Here is a 13,257-nt window from a genome sequence, read left to right as displayed (position 1 = left end):
TAAAATGTCGTTATGTGGCACCTGACTATATTTTGTCCTGCATTTTAGTTGTTTTAAGTGGGAAGATAAATTTGGTTCCTGTTGGCCAGAAGCAGAAGTTGACTGTTTTAAAATTGTGACTTTTGTACACAGAAGAGCACACATAATTATCTTGTAAAATAGCTTGAGGAACCAGAAATGAACCTGAATAATATGTGCCAGCTCTAGCTTTCATATTTAGTTTATGGAACAGATTTCTAAATTTTTGCACAAAAGCCAAAGAGCAATTGATATAATTTAATTACTTTGGTCTCAGATTTCACTGAGAGATGAAGAGAAAAATATTTTCCCTCTATGACATGTTTCTGGCTCAAATACGGTATTTTTGAAATTTCCCAAAATAATGTTTGACAAGACCAAAAATCCCTTTGGAAAACATAGCCTTACTTAAGCTACAATATGTAAGTTCTTTGCCTGTCACAAAAATTATCTGTATGTAAAGTTCATCCTTTATTTGAAACCTTGAATGCTTCCATTCTGTTGTTTGTAGCAGCAAAAGACGGGAAAAACCTAAATGGCCATCTATGGGAGACTGGTTAAGTGAATCATGGCCTGTCCACACAGTGGATGCTTAAAAAGACTAGACAGTTCTAACGTAATGTCCTACAAGATACATGGACAAGTAAAAAGAGCAGCGATGTAAATCCGCACACCAGCTTGATCATGCTTTAAACTGTGTGTAGAATATGTGAGAAACTGGTAACAGTTGTTACCCTGGGGATAAGAATTAAAGATTGAGTGGGAGGGAGAGATTTATTTTCACTGTATACTTTTATGCTGTTTACATTTTAAAACAAATATGTACATGTATTACTTTTTAAACAAACCAGTTTTTAAAAAAGAAGAAAAAGAAACAAACTGTTCTTTGACTTCTCTAATAGGAGTGATCGACACAGGAATTGCCCTATTTGTCGCCTACAGATGACTGGAGCAAATGAATCTTGGGTAGTGTCAGATGCACCCACTGAAGATGATATGGCTAACTATATTCTTAACATGGCTGATGAGGCAGGCCAGCCCCACAGGCCGTGACCTTGGGGTGAAGTGTTCTGCTGCTACTGTGGGCTGTAAACACTCTGGTCGCGAGGGAAGAACACAGGGATGTTGTGGCACAGACAAAGAAATCAATTTTCCCCACTCTTATTTTCGCTCTTCTGAAAATTTCCCCCCTTTCTTTTGATAAACTTTCTATGTCTTCCATTTATGGTCAACTAAAATTTGCTACTATTTTAGGCCATATTTTTCTGTTATTTATCTGTTCTAATATATATTAGAACTAATTGCTCTTGAATCCTTTGCTGAGGTAACAGCAACATTTCCAGAGGCTTCTGAAATGCTAATATTTTTCAGGCCAGGAGTATTCTGGAATCTATTTAGTTAGGTTTAAAATAAACCTTGAATGTTAAAAAATTGTAGCCATCTGAGAGAAAATTTTAAATGACTGAAAATGTAGAATATATCAACGTGCATGTTACTACTTAAATTAGTCTTTCTGCTGGAATCGAAGGAGTATGTATGCCCCCTTGTGGTTAGTTATTGCTCCTTTAATAATTTTTACTTGAAATGATCCATAATTATTTCATAACTTTAGCAATGTGTTTTGGAACTACATGTTTTTTTACTTAAAACTCTTTTTTTTTCATGTTGTATAATTTTGGTAAGGACTATAAAGTTGGGCGTGACTTTGTCTTGTAAATAGATATCTACTGGGGAATCTTCTCGGCTGTTCTGGAAATGCTTTCCCACAGCTGGGAAATTGTTCTAAATAGCTTTTGATAATACTCATGCATCTTGGAGTTTCAGAAGGAAATTTTTCTCAATCACAGATCATAAATTTCATATTTCCAAATTATAAATCATTCAATATTGGTTTATGGTGCTTTTCTTTTCTTAACTTGAAGGCATCTTTCCGAAGTCTCAAAGTCCTCAAATTTCTTAGATTAAGAGAGAAGAAAATAGGATGTAGCCTTTTAACCATATGTTCATAAAACACCTTTGAAAATTAGGAGATAATTTGACTTTCTTACTGTTTCACTGTACTTCCTTTGAAATACTCTGAAAGAGTATAGTTATAATGGAATTAGATGTTCAGTTGGCTCTTGAACCATTTTTTTAAAATTTTGCTTACAATGTAAAATGTTTGTTTTATGCTAAACATTAACATTTCAGTATATAATAAAACTAGGGCCTGATGTCTCCTTTAAAAAGTATGTTAACATTCCATATCACTTTTCTGACTTATTATTGGTAAGTTGCAAATACTACTATTTCCCAAAGTACCAAAGTACACCATTTAACTTGTTGCTTATTGGTGGCAGAACTTTTGGATACTAGAATTTTAATAGGCATGCAAATTAAGTAATTCATTTCTAGGAGAAATGTCTGACCAAAGGTAGCTTGATTTTACCCCCAAAACACTGATAACTAATTGGTTGACATTCATGATGGGGGCAGCTCAGTAGCAAATAGCTAAACACTCACTGTGGTGGTTTGTGCAAGCAGAGTACTGGGGGCTCCATCAGGTTGTGTGACCTTGAGAAAGTCCCTTTCTCTGGTTTGTAGGTTCCTGCTTCAGAAACTGAGTCTTTACCTATGGTTTTCACACCTTATTTCAGCAGTAGAACCTTTTTCTTTTTCAAGTAAAATCTTACTCAGAATCCCTACACACACACCCTATCCCACTATATAAAAGTCATATTTCATTAACACAAACTTCTTTATATAAAGTTTATATACTGTAATAACTAAATATTATAAAGTCAACCAATGAAAATATGTATTAATGCATTGATGATAATCCAGTATAATATAATTTGGTCAGTAACACAAGTTGTATGATGGGACCTTTTCTAAATTTATTTTTTTTCAAAATAAAAATTTTTTTAATTAAACAAGTCAAACGTCCAGAACCCTGAATCTCCTCCGTGGTTTCTTAGTCTTCCATGGAACATATTTGGAAAACCTTGTGATAGGTGATCCTCTGAGATCTTTTCCAGCTCCAAGATTTTTAAGTGTCTTTTTGGATTAGACTTGCTGAGTCTAATTCAGATTGCCTAATTTAAGAATGTCTCTGAAAATGAACAAAGTTGCTTTACAGATTTTGGGATCTTTCCAGGTAGAACCAATGATTTTATTCCCCAGAATCCTTCACCTTTCAAGGAATTATTTAACAGTGAGCCCAGTGACGTGATATTGCCCAAACCTTCTTATTTTCCAGTATGAACTCCAAGATACTAACTGATCTACTGTGAAATATGGAACGTTTTTATTAGCCTTCTCAAATAAATGAGCACAGTTTTTTGCTCACTCCATTAAACTGAGCGATAATTCTTTAGATGTGAATGTTAGGAATGTTCTACTGTAACAACTAATTATAAAAGTTGTAAATTTGTTTAATGGATGAAATGTACACTTTTTGTATTCTGTACAGCTTTATCTTTTTTTAATATGAAGTACTTAAATGAACTTACTATGATAGGAAATATAATGTGTGCCTTCTAGGATTTGTGAAATGGTTTCATGAACTCTAAGGAATTTGTTTTATAAGTTATAAAGTTTTCCCTATCCTAACTCAGTAACAAAGGATTTATAATGCTATAGAACTTTAGTTTGAGAAAATGGATTTGACTATGTACTGAATTTAGAAGTTGAGAATAATAGTATCTGTTTTATTCTTAGGACAAACTGATATATTGTGCAATAAATAATCTTTAGCAAGTAAATTTTAGCTAATTGAAGAGATTTCTTTCTTATCGTGTAGTTTCACATTCTTATCTACTAAATGTTTACATTCCTTGAAGGACTATTTTGTATTGTGCTCTGGGGGTTGTGATGTTTGTGTGCTATGTTTTAAAATTCATTTCAAATTGGATCGATTTCCTGGCACCTAATATATGTCTGGGAAATAAGTCTGCTTAAAAATATCTCCCGGTTCAGTGATTTTTAACATTGGCAAGTTGGATCCATTAAAAGGCAGTCCGAAGAATTTAACTGGTTTTTTCTTCATTAAGTCAAGCTTACTTTGTCTATCTAGAAATAAGAAAACTACTTGGAGATTAGGGAAATCAGCGAGTCACCCGCATTTACGATAGGCAACACAATGACAATATAATAGAAACAAGCGACAACAGACTTTCATCTGTTTTCATGTCTTTTTACCCTAATGGACAGTAAAAATAATCGATAAAATACTCCAATCAGTAAAATAATCGATAAAAAGTAGTTTTGATGTTTGCTTTATAAAATCATTTCCATTAAAAGAATATAATTAGGGAAGCATGTTAGAGACTAGTGCTGAGAAGAGGAAAGCCATTCATAAGGAGTGGCAGTTTGTCATTCAATTTACTGATGTGTGTCATCGTGGAGAAATACCCATTTTGGTATCAAAGGACATAGAAGCCTCCTCAGAGATGTATTTTGATACTTGAGGCTGTTTATAGTCCTACTCTCTGGCATCCTCTCTCTTTCTAATAAAATATTTATTTAGAGGTTGAGGGTATAAAAATTTCCAGGGAACTGTATTTGTCTACTTAGCGTTCCTTTTACTGCAGGTAGTTACACTTGGTCTTTCTGTCAGTCATAGTTTCAGGTATAGAATACTCAGGGGTATTACCAACATAGCACCTTCAGTTGAGTCTTCAAACCCAGAAAAGGATGAGCATTGCTTCCCCAATTCAGCACTCAAACAAGTAAAGAGAAAGCCAGAGGGATATGCTTTCACCCAAGGTAAGAGGAAGTGAAGACCCGAGACAGGCTTGGTGAGCACCAACCCAGGAGCTGTGACTTGGTTTCCTGTTGCAGAGAGCAGTCACATTGATCGTTCCGCAGTGCAGTGTGAAGGAACACATACCGTGAACTTGAGCCTTTTAGAGTAAGGGATAACATGCCTCAAGAACCGTTCTCTTAGAAATGCAGGCCAGTATACAATTGCCTTTGACTCCAACTGCAAACACAAAAGAAAGTAGGGAGGGATTCACCCCCCGAAAAGGCCAATTAGGTACAATGATGTAATCAAAGTGCAGAGTGCTATAGAAAAAGGTGTCTGAAAAGTTTGCAGGACAGGTAAAATCCAGCAAGGGTGGGCTGAATAGACTAGAGTAGCGCCCATGGAAAAGGAAATGAACGTGTATGGCTTGCTCACGAACTGTAACGGGGCAGAGGGAAGGGGAAAAGATAGCAAAGGTTCACTTTCAGGCTCTGGTGAGCTTCAGTTTGAAAATTTTGAGTTTTCCTAGTGAATGTCATTCATGTCTGAGTCTTAGTAAAAGATAAATTACAAGTTATTATTGATAGCTCTTCAGGATGCCCAATCTTTTCTTAATGTAAAAAACTTAAACACTTGCTTTAAATAGTATTACTTTGAAATCATTGAGTCACAGTCCTAACAGACTTTATTTAATAATTAAAAACGAATACTTGATACAGATAAAATGACAATGAAAAACTGTATGATACTTGCTATGTTAGGACAAATGTATACAAATAGTGGCTTTTCAAAAATAATGAATGCCTAAGATAAATGCTGGGTTTTCATTCAATTTCATGATTAGCTGTAAGATAGCATGTATGTTTGCCTAGTAAAAAGACATTTATTGTTCCATATGCTGAGTTGACCAGTGGAGGGAACGAGCATTATAAAGTCATAGGACAAGACAATCTAAAGTCAAATAAGCATTTTCACAGGCAAAAATAGGGTTCTTCTAACTCTAATGATTCAGAAGGACTTCCCATAGTCTCATTTGCCCACAGAAATAGACAGGAAGGTCCTTGAGCAGCTTGTTAAGTACTAGGAGTACATATCCTTAAAAAGTTGCCAAAAGAGAAATTCCTTCAGTTATTCAATATACATTTATTGAGCACCTACTATATACCAGGCACTAGTCACACAGATGAAGAGTACATTGGTAAAACTTAAATTCAGATCAATCTTAAAAAATGCTTTCTACCTGGCTTCTGGGACCACTTATATCTTCTGAAGAAGTCTGCGTGTTAGGTAAGGGAGAGATTTCACCTTAAAAAAAATTGCACTAGGTTACAGTGATAAAAATTCTACCATTTGTGAGGCCTAATGGAAGAGTGGGGCAAGGCCTGGATTAGCAGTAGAGAAACCTGGTTCTAGTCCTATTACTTATTAGCTGTGTGACCTTAAGCACGTTTACGTTTCACTTCTCTGGCCCTGGGTCTTCATAAGTGAAGTAATAATTGGGCTGCCGTCATAGAATATTTGAGCCAAGAGGAACACGGATCATCTAGTCCTGTGCTTTTCCAAGTCCTTAGTTCAAAGGAAAATATGTAGAAACTCCAATGTCAAACTGATGAAACAAAGTCGCTTTGAGGAAGCACCCAGAACCTCACTCCCCACAGCCCGCCCTCCCCGACCCTGAAGTGGTCCTGGAGGGGCGTTGACAGAACATTGTTCGAAAACCACTCGTCTAGTCCCAACCCTCACTTTTCAGATGAGGAAACAAAGACAAAGATAGGAGTGATTGTTTCAATGTGCACATTTGGCTTCCTAAATAGAAAGGAGGGAGGAGGGCTAAATAAAACTTTAAGAAAGTCATAAAAAACACAAATTGTCAAGAAGGAAGTTTTCTATTTTAATTCTCTCAAAGTAGCTCCTTTATGAAAGGGAGCTCTGAAATTGATTTTGTTTAAGGCAACCAGCCAGCCAGAGGCTGAAATAAACAACTACCAACTAGCCTGCAGGGCCAATGGAGGACTATGGCAGAAAACCACACAGACCTCACGTCAGTGGGCATTGGACCATGGAAGATCCTGGCCCCAAGGATGCAAGCACTAGCGGTTTCAAGAGAAATATTTGGAAAATCAGGAAGGAGTACAGACAAGTGTCCAGCTCCCAGATCTCCAAGGAGGAGTCACCGTCTATTACTCAGAAATATCAACAGAAGTGGGCACATTATATCTTAAAGTGAACAGTGCAACCAAAATCACTAGTTGGAAAGTTCTTCAGAGGCGTCCTCTCCGTGGGAAGTCCTAATTTGGTATCTTGACCACTGTTAATCACAGCAGACTTGGAATTAAACCAGAAGCTAAATTGCATGTCCAGTGCTGGACCTATTTGGTCAGGGCTGTGATCTCTTCTGATTTCATGGCATCAGACAGGAAGCTGAGTTCATTGCATAAGGTCTCGTATCGGAACGCCATCCGGATCTGAGCAACATTTGTCTTTCGAATATCATTTCCTTCAGGTCCTTCTTTATAATAATTTTGTCCCAGAAACCTTTGCTTTTCCTGCAGACCAAGAGAAAGACAAATGAAACCATATACCTTAGATTCACTTTCTATATCCGCACGTCATCTGATATTAGCCACACCAAATCAGAATACTCCCCCCTGAAGCTGATGTGTATCTTTCCCCACAAGGCTCTCATAAGATCCTCCTGGCCTCCGTGTCCTCAAGGATGTCACCCTGACAGCCCCATTCATTCCCGACATTTCTGACTGTGCTTTTCTTGATCAGAAAGGAAAGATAAGAACTGCAAGAGCTGCTGGCAATGAGGAAGGCAAAGTGGAGGCCTCGAGACTCAAAGAAGTCCCTCCAGAGAGCTACCCAGGGCACACAGGTGTTTCGGGGGAGGGCCAGTCCAAAGTTTGCACAAATTGAATCTCGAGCCTGTAACTCTTCTCTGCATCAGCACCCAACAAGAGTAGCACCGATGCAGCCCTCTTCCTGTACCAGTGACAGCCCCCAGGGGAGGCACCCAGGGACCTAAGACACCATCTAAAGCAATGGTTCTCAACGCTGGCTCAATCAGAATCAACTAGGGAACTGTAAAAAAAAAAAAAAAAAAAAGACTGATATCCAGGTCCCATCCCTAGAGTATTTTAATTCAGTCTCGGTACTATTCACCTATTCAAGAAATAGTGAGTGCCTGCTGTGTGCCAGGGACTATTCTAGGCATAGTGCTGAACAAAACAATCTCTACCCTTACATTCTAGAAGAAAAGACAGGAAAATGCATAACTACATATTACAGTGTCAGTCGTAATAAACGTTATGAAGAAAAACAAGGGATGGAGAATGATGGCAAGTGTGTGTCTAGTGTAGAATGGGTGATCAGGGAAGGCCTCTCTGAGGAGGTGACATTTGAGCAGAGGTTTGAAAAGGGTGACAGAGCAGCCATGAGGATTCAAGAGTCTCCCCAGGATCCTCCCCTAGAATAGGAGTTTCAGTGTGACAGAGACCCTGCTTGTTCTGTTCATCACTGATCCCAGTGCCTAGAAAGTGCCTGGCACACAGCAGCCATTCACTGTACACATGCTGAAAGCACGGGGGAAGGAGGGCAGCGCCGTCACACACGTACCTGATGCGAGAGGCCGCTCTGCAGCACGCTGTTCCTGGCAATTTCGCAGAGGTCACACGTGCTCAGCTTCCACACTTGGGCTGCAATTGCATATTCTTCCATAAGTGCTTCCTAGATTCCCCCAAAAGTAAACGTATTAGATGGCAGAATAGCCATTTCAAGTCTTCACATATTTCCAAAGCTAGAAACATCGGACAGGCATTGCAGATTTCATTCATCTTTACTGTCTGGCACCTGGGTAACCAAAACAACATCCCCCCCTTAAATTATGAACTCCTAAGATGTTTTTTGTGTGCAATCTTAGATTTCCAGAGAGAGCTGTATCAAAGAACACCTACACATTTATTTGTTGACCAGCACACGTTCGAAACCCTGTGCCAGGCACGGGGATGCCAGCCTCTGCTCTCCTGTGGCAATCTTGCAGGTCTTGCACATTTTTAGTACCTTCTCTATAGCTTCGCTTTTCATGTAACACATCATTTTCTTAAGATTGTCCAAAAATAAAAGGGAATCTGAGTAAAGTACTAAGAGCAGAGGCGGAACATTAAATAAGAATGAGAAATGATCAAGGGTAAGACAGTTTAACCCTGCAAGGATCTGGGTTTGAGCTGCGCTTTGCTGTGTCTTCTGGGATGTGAATTGTCCCACATGACTCGCAAGCCCTTCCGTTAGCTCTTCTGCACCCATCGCCTCGGTGCCCTAGAGCAGCGGTTCTCACACTGGTCCAAAGACCCCTGGGCGTCCGCAAGGCCTTTTGAAAGGTCATCCCTTTCCGACGATGCGTCTTTGTGAGGCAAGAGTTTCTTCATACACTTTAATAAAATAATCTATCACAGACTGACTGCAGGAGCAGAGAGGAGAATCCAGCTTTTTTCTATTAAACCAGACACTAAAGAGATTTGCAAAAATTTAAAACAATGCCATTTTTGTTTGGAGGAATATGGTTATTTTTCAGAAAAACCACTTATGTTAACATTTAATAGGTTTATTAATGTTATTTTTAAACGAGTTAATATTTTTCAGTTTCTCATTAGTTTCTAACACAGTGAAATGTCAGTAGATATAACCCATGTAAACAACTACACTCTCAGTGCCTCCAGTAAAAGGGGTCCTGGGACCAAAAGCTTGGAGAATTTGCTCTAGAAGCCTCTGGCATTTCTATTGTTACTAATCAGTGGCTGGTCTTAGCAATACCACCAAAATGTGATAGGCAGAAAGATGGCTAGTCCCCACACAATGATCTCGCTTTTCCCTTCTCTTTTTCCCCAGAGATCCAAAGTCTAAGAGTAATGACAGTATTAATAAAAATGGCAGCTAACATTTTGAATACATGCTATATGCAGACACTATATTCGACTCTTTGATTCATTATCTTAATAAATCCCACAATGTAGATGTAGAGACAATTTTATCCCTATTTTACACATGAAGAGGAATAAGATACAGAGAGGTCAAGTAACTTTACCAACATCACAGAGCTAGTAAATGTCAAAGAAAGGGAAAATAGGGAAAAGCAAAGAAATGAAATGGTGGCCTCAAGCATTCAAGGGCCCCAAAGACAGGGCTCCTGGAAAGAACACTTTTCCCTCACCAGGAGCTTCTTGTCTTCACTAGGCCACCAACCTCCCCCTCCCCGCCCCTCCCCCTGTGAAAGCAGAACCGAGCCACGCGCTCACTGAGAGGAGAGGCCAGGACTGGTGGCTGCTGGGGCACCTGAGTCCTCACCTTCGTGTAATGGAACTGCATGGGGTCATCAGTGGAGAGAGAGACATGCAGGCCCTTGTGCAGGAATTCCCTCAGGGGGTTTTTGGAATATTCGAGAAACAGACTGTTGTTGCTAAGAGGAGACATGGCAATGGGGATCTGAGCCAGATAGTAGAGATACTGCAACACAGGACTCTGCAAAACAAACACCAATCTCAGGTGACAGGTGCCAGAGATGGGAGGGAGGGGAGGAGAAGCAGTCATCAGTGGAAAGCAACCTCTGGGCAGTGTCTGTGCCAGTCGCTAACCAAACCCGAGTCCCCCAAAGCCAAGACGCCCGACCCACCCCGCCTTCCCCACCTCTACGTCCACCGCATCCCCACCTCACACGCCCGTCCCTCCTGCCCACTGTAGGCAGTGCTCCCTCTTGGCTCCAGGCTCAGGGCACAGCTCAGGGCGGGAAGGGCAGCTGCAAGGCCCTGGGCTGACCCCCAGCCTATGTACTCAGCTCCCCTCCCCGACGCTGACCCCCAACTCGTCAGTCCAGGTTTGCTGTTTTGTTGCTTTGACCGCAAACATTCAGGTTGAGGTTGTAAACACCCCGGCTCCTAGGAGATGGGAAGGGGCAGACCTGACTGGGCTGGAGTGGTTTTCTGATGTAGCACCCGCCCTACACAGAAATGTGTCACAGATTAGACGTCACAGGGACCAGGACAGGAGGAGTTTGACCAAACACCGTTCCTATGGAAGCGATCCAAACTATGGAGAAGACCGAATGCACCAAGCTCATGGTAGCATTATTTACACGAGTGAAAAGTTGGATGGAGTCTGTCCAACAAGTGGAGATTGGCTGAATCAATTCAGACCATCCAAGTGGCGGGCCGCCTTCCAACAGCCTTTCCAACGAGGAGCACAGACACTGTATTACGTTACAGCACAGAAAAATGGATGTTATGGAAAGTTAAGGGACAAAGCAGCCACCAAGAATCTGTGGTCATTATGGTAATAAGCCCATTAGAAATATGCTCTGGTAAAAAAGAGAATTATAAATACTAAAATGCTAATAATGGCTGTTTCTATTAATATCAGTAGGGGTTTTTTTTTCCCATTTCTCCAGTTTTGAAAAATCCAAATTGTGTTGTGTTTGATTACATTGCTTTCATAATTAAATATGAAACCAAGATGACTACAGACAGGCCAGCCCAGAAAAAGGTCCTGATGCTTTTAGCATCACTGGCCAGAGGGGTGGACAGGCGATCTCATTTCTCCCCAGGGGAGCCCCGGGCAGGGCCATGAGGGGCCTGGTTACCTTCTTGAGGAGCAGCCCATGGGAAATGTTGTCAGCAGTCAGGAACGCAGACACCAGGTGGGTGATGGAGCCAGCCTCCCCACAGTGCGGCCGGAACAGGAAGGTGCTCAGGCCTCGTTCCCTGCAGGAGAAGCGAGGCTCTTGGTCAGCAAGGACCCCTGGTCCACCCTGCCCAGGGCCCGCAGGCCTAAGGCCTGCACCCCCAGCTCAGGCCTACTCCAGGGGAGACAGTCACCCACAACAGGGTCAGCACAGCTGACACAGGGCACCCTGGAAACTACCCCTCCAAAATGCAGAGGCCCAGGCCCAGAGCTCCTCAGCACCAAGAGCCACCATCTCTGGGGAACAGAGAGGGGGCGAGTGGTAGAAAGAGAGCCTGCCCTGTCCTCCGTTGACTCCCGTCCCTCCCCTCTGCACCAGGCCTTGTGGCCCAGACTCACAGACCTTCAGAGCAGGGAAAGCCGTGAGAAACCATCAAGTCCAACCTCTGTTACAAAAATGGGCAAACCCAGCGAGTGGAGTCAGACGTTAGAATCCACTGCGCAGGTCAGTGGCAGAGCCAGAGCTAGAGCCCCCATCTCCATGCTCAGCCCAGGACTGCCCCCACCCCCACCCCAACACCAGGCCCTCTTCTTGCGATCATGGCCCATTCAAAACCTCCACTCCCACAAGCCAGCGTTGGCGGAGGCTGAGCTATGAGGCCCACCCAGGCCCAGCAGGGGCGGGAGGTATGCTAGAGGCACAAGCAGGGGAGCGAAAGGCTCAGCGTCCTGCCACCCGGGGCCCTGACACCTGCCATGTGTGTCACATGTGTGTGTGCTTTGGTGGAAGCCTGTGCATGTGACACTATGGGATGTAGTTCCATGAGGGCACAGATTTGTTTTGTTCCCTATTATATGCCCAGTGCCTCGGACAGTGCCTGTCACACAGCAGGTGCAGTAATTTGTTGCACGAATAAATGCACGTGTGAACACTGTGAGTGTGGTGGTGAACATGCGTGTGTGTTGGCACAGCCTGTCTGTATCAGCAGGGATGGACAGGTACACATGTAGGTGTTGGTGGGTGTGTGTGAACACGTGTGTGGTCAGGCATGGGGTTTGGCTGCACTGTATGTAGGATGGTGCTGTGTTGTAGAGGACATGCCTGCATGTGTATGTGGCCCTGTGGACACGTGCCCTGTGCCGTGTGCTGGGTTGTATCCCTGGGTTTGAGGTGTGCGGGCGTGGGGGAGGGTGGCGAGCTCACGCACCTGCGGAGGTTGTTGAGCACCATGATGTTGGCGTACATGTAGTACAGGTAGTAGCTGTAGGGCGGGTTCTGCTCACTGGTCCAGATGTCTGGGCTGGGGCTCTTTTCCGAGAACATGTGTTCGCTGTGCTTGGACTCGTCATCCACGCTGTCGAACCCCGTCACCTGGGCGGGAGGAGGGGTCCTGCATCAAGTCAAGGCAGATGAGCTGCCAAAGGCCTTGGAGTCTCAGGTTCACACCTCAGCTGGGGACCCCGTGGTCTGCTGAGGCCACATTCCTCCAGGGATGGGGAGTGGGCACGATGCCACAGCCTGTCCTTCCAGGGCTCCTGAAGGTACCCAGGAGGCCAGACAGGAGAGTGTCAAGCCCCTGCATGGGAGTGGCGATGGTGAGGGGACACTCAGACCAGGCCAGGTGAACAGTGAGGCGGCCATACCCACCACCCATCCCTCTGCTGCACCAGAAAGGAGGCCAGCATGGCAAGGGAGCCAGCAGCCACTGCCATTAACAGCAGTAGTAACAGATGTGAGGGGGAAAGGGCCAGGCATTTCCCAGCACCTACTGTAGTCAGACCCTGCCTGAAGCACTGACCACACAATTTAATACTTAGAGTGACCTTGAGAGGGAGGGGTT

The 13,257-nt window shown here is 42.7% G+C and overlaps 2 protein-coding genes across 9 annotated transcripts in view; one reads left to right on the top strand and one right to left on the bottom strand.

Moving 5' to 3' along the window:
* Nucleotides 1-3,761, top strand: part of RNF141 (ring finger protein 141) — a 42,616-nt gene extending 38,855 nt beyond the window's left edge. Inside the window, exon 6 of the mRNA XM_070626354.1 lies at nt 921-3,761. Within this exon, the coding sequence (XP_070482455.1) occupies nt 921-1,071 (151 nt within the window). The 3' untranslated portion in view covers nt 1,072-3,761. The remainder of the gene's footprint in view (nt 1-920) is intronic.
* A 1,650-nt stretch (nt 3,762-5,411) lies between these two features.
* AMPD3 (adenosine monophosphate deaminase 3) overlaps nt 5,412-13,257 on the bottom strand; it is a 45,167-nt gene continuing 37,321 nt past the window's right edge. For all 8 annotated transcript variants that reach the window (XM_070626347.1, XM_070626349.1, XM_070626346.1 and 5 more), the window contains exons 11-15: nt 12,625-12,788; nt 11,376-11,496; nt 10,088-10,261; nt 8,363-8,473; nt 5,412-7,290 (exon numbers count right to left, since the gene is read on the bottom strand). In XM_070626347.1, coding sequence (XP_070482448.1) covers nt 7,114-7,290; nt 8,363-8,473; nt 10,088-10,261; nt 11,376-11,496; nt 12,625-12,788 — 747 coding nt within the window. In that variant the 3' untranslated portion in view covers nt 5,412-7,113. The remainder of the gene's footprint in view (nt 7,291-8,362; nt 8,474-10,087; nt 10,262-11,375; nt 11,497-12,624; nt 12,789-13,257) is intronic.

Source organism: Equus przewalskii, chromosome 6 (assembly GCF_037783145.1).
Source record: "Equus przewalskii isolate Varuska chromosome 6, EquPr2, whole genome shotgun sequence".
NCBI lineage: Eukaryota > Metazoa > Chordata > Mammalia > Perissodactyla > Equidae > Equus > Equus przewalskii.
Note: the sequence above shows the minus strand (reverse complement) of the source record. Positions and strands in the feature narration are given on the sequence as shown.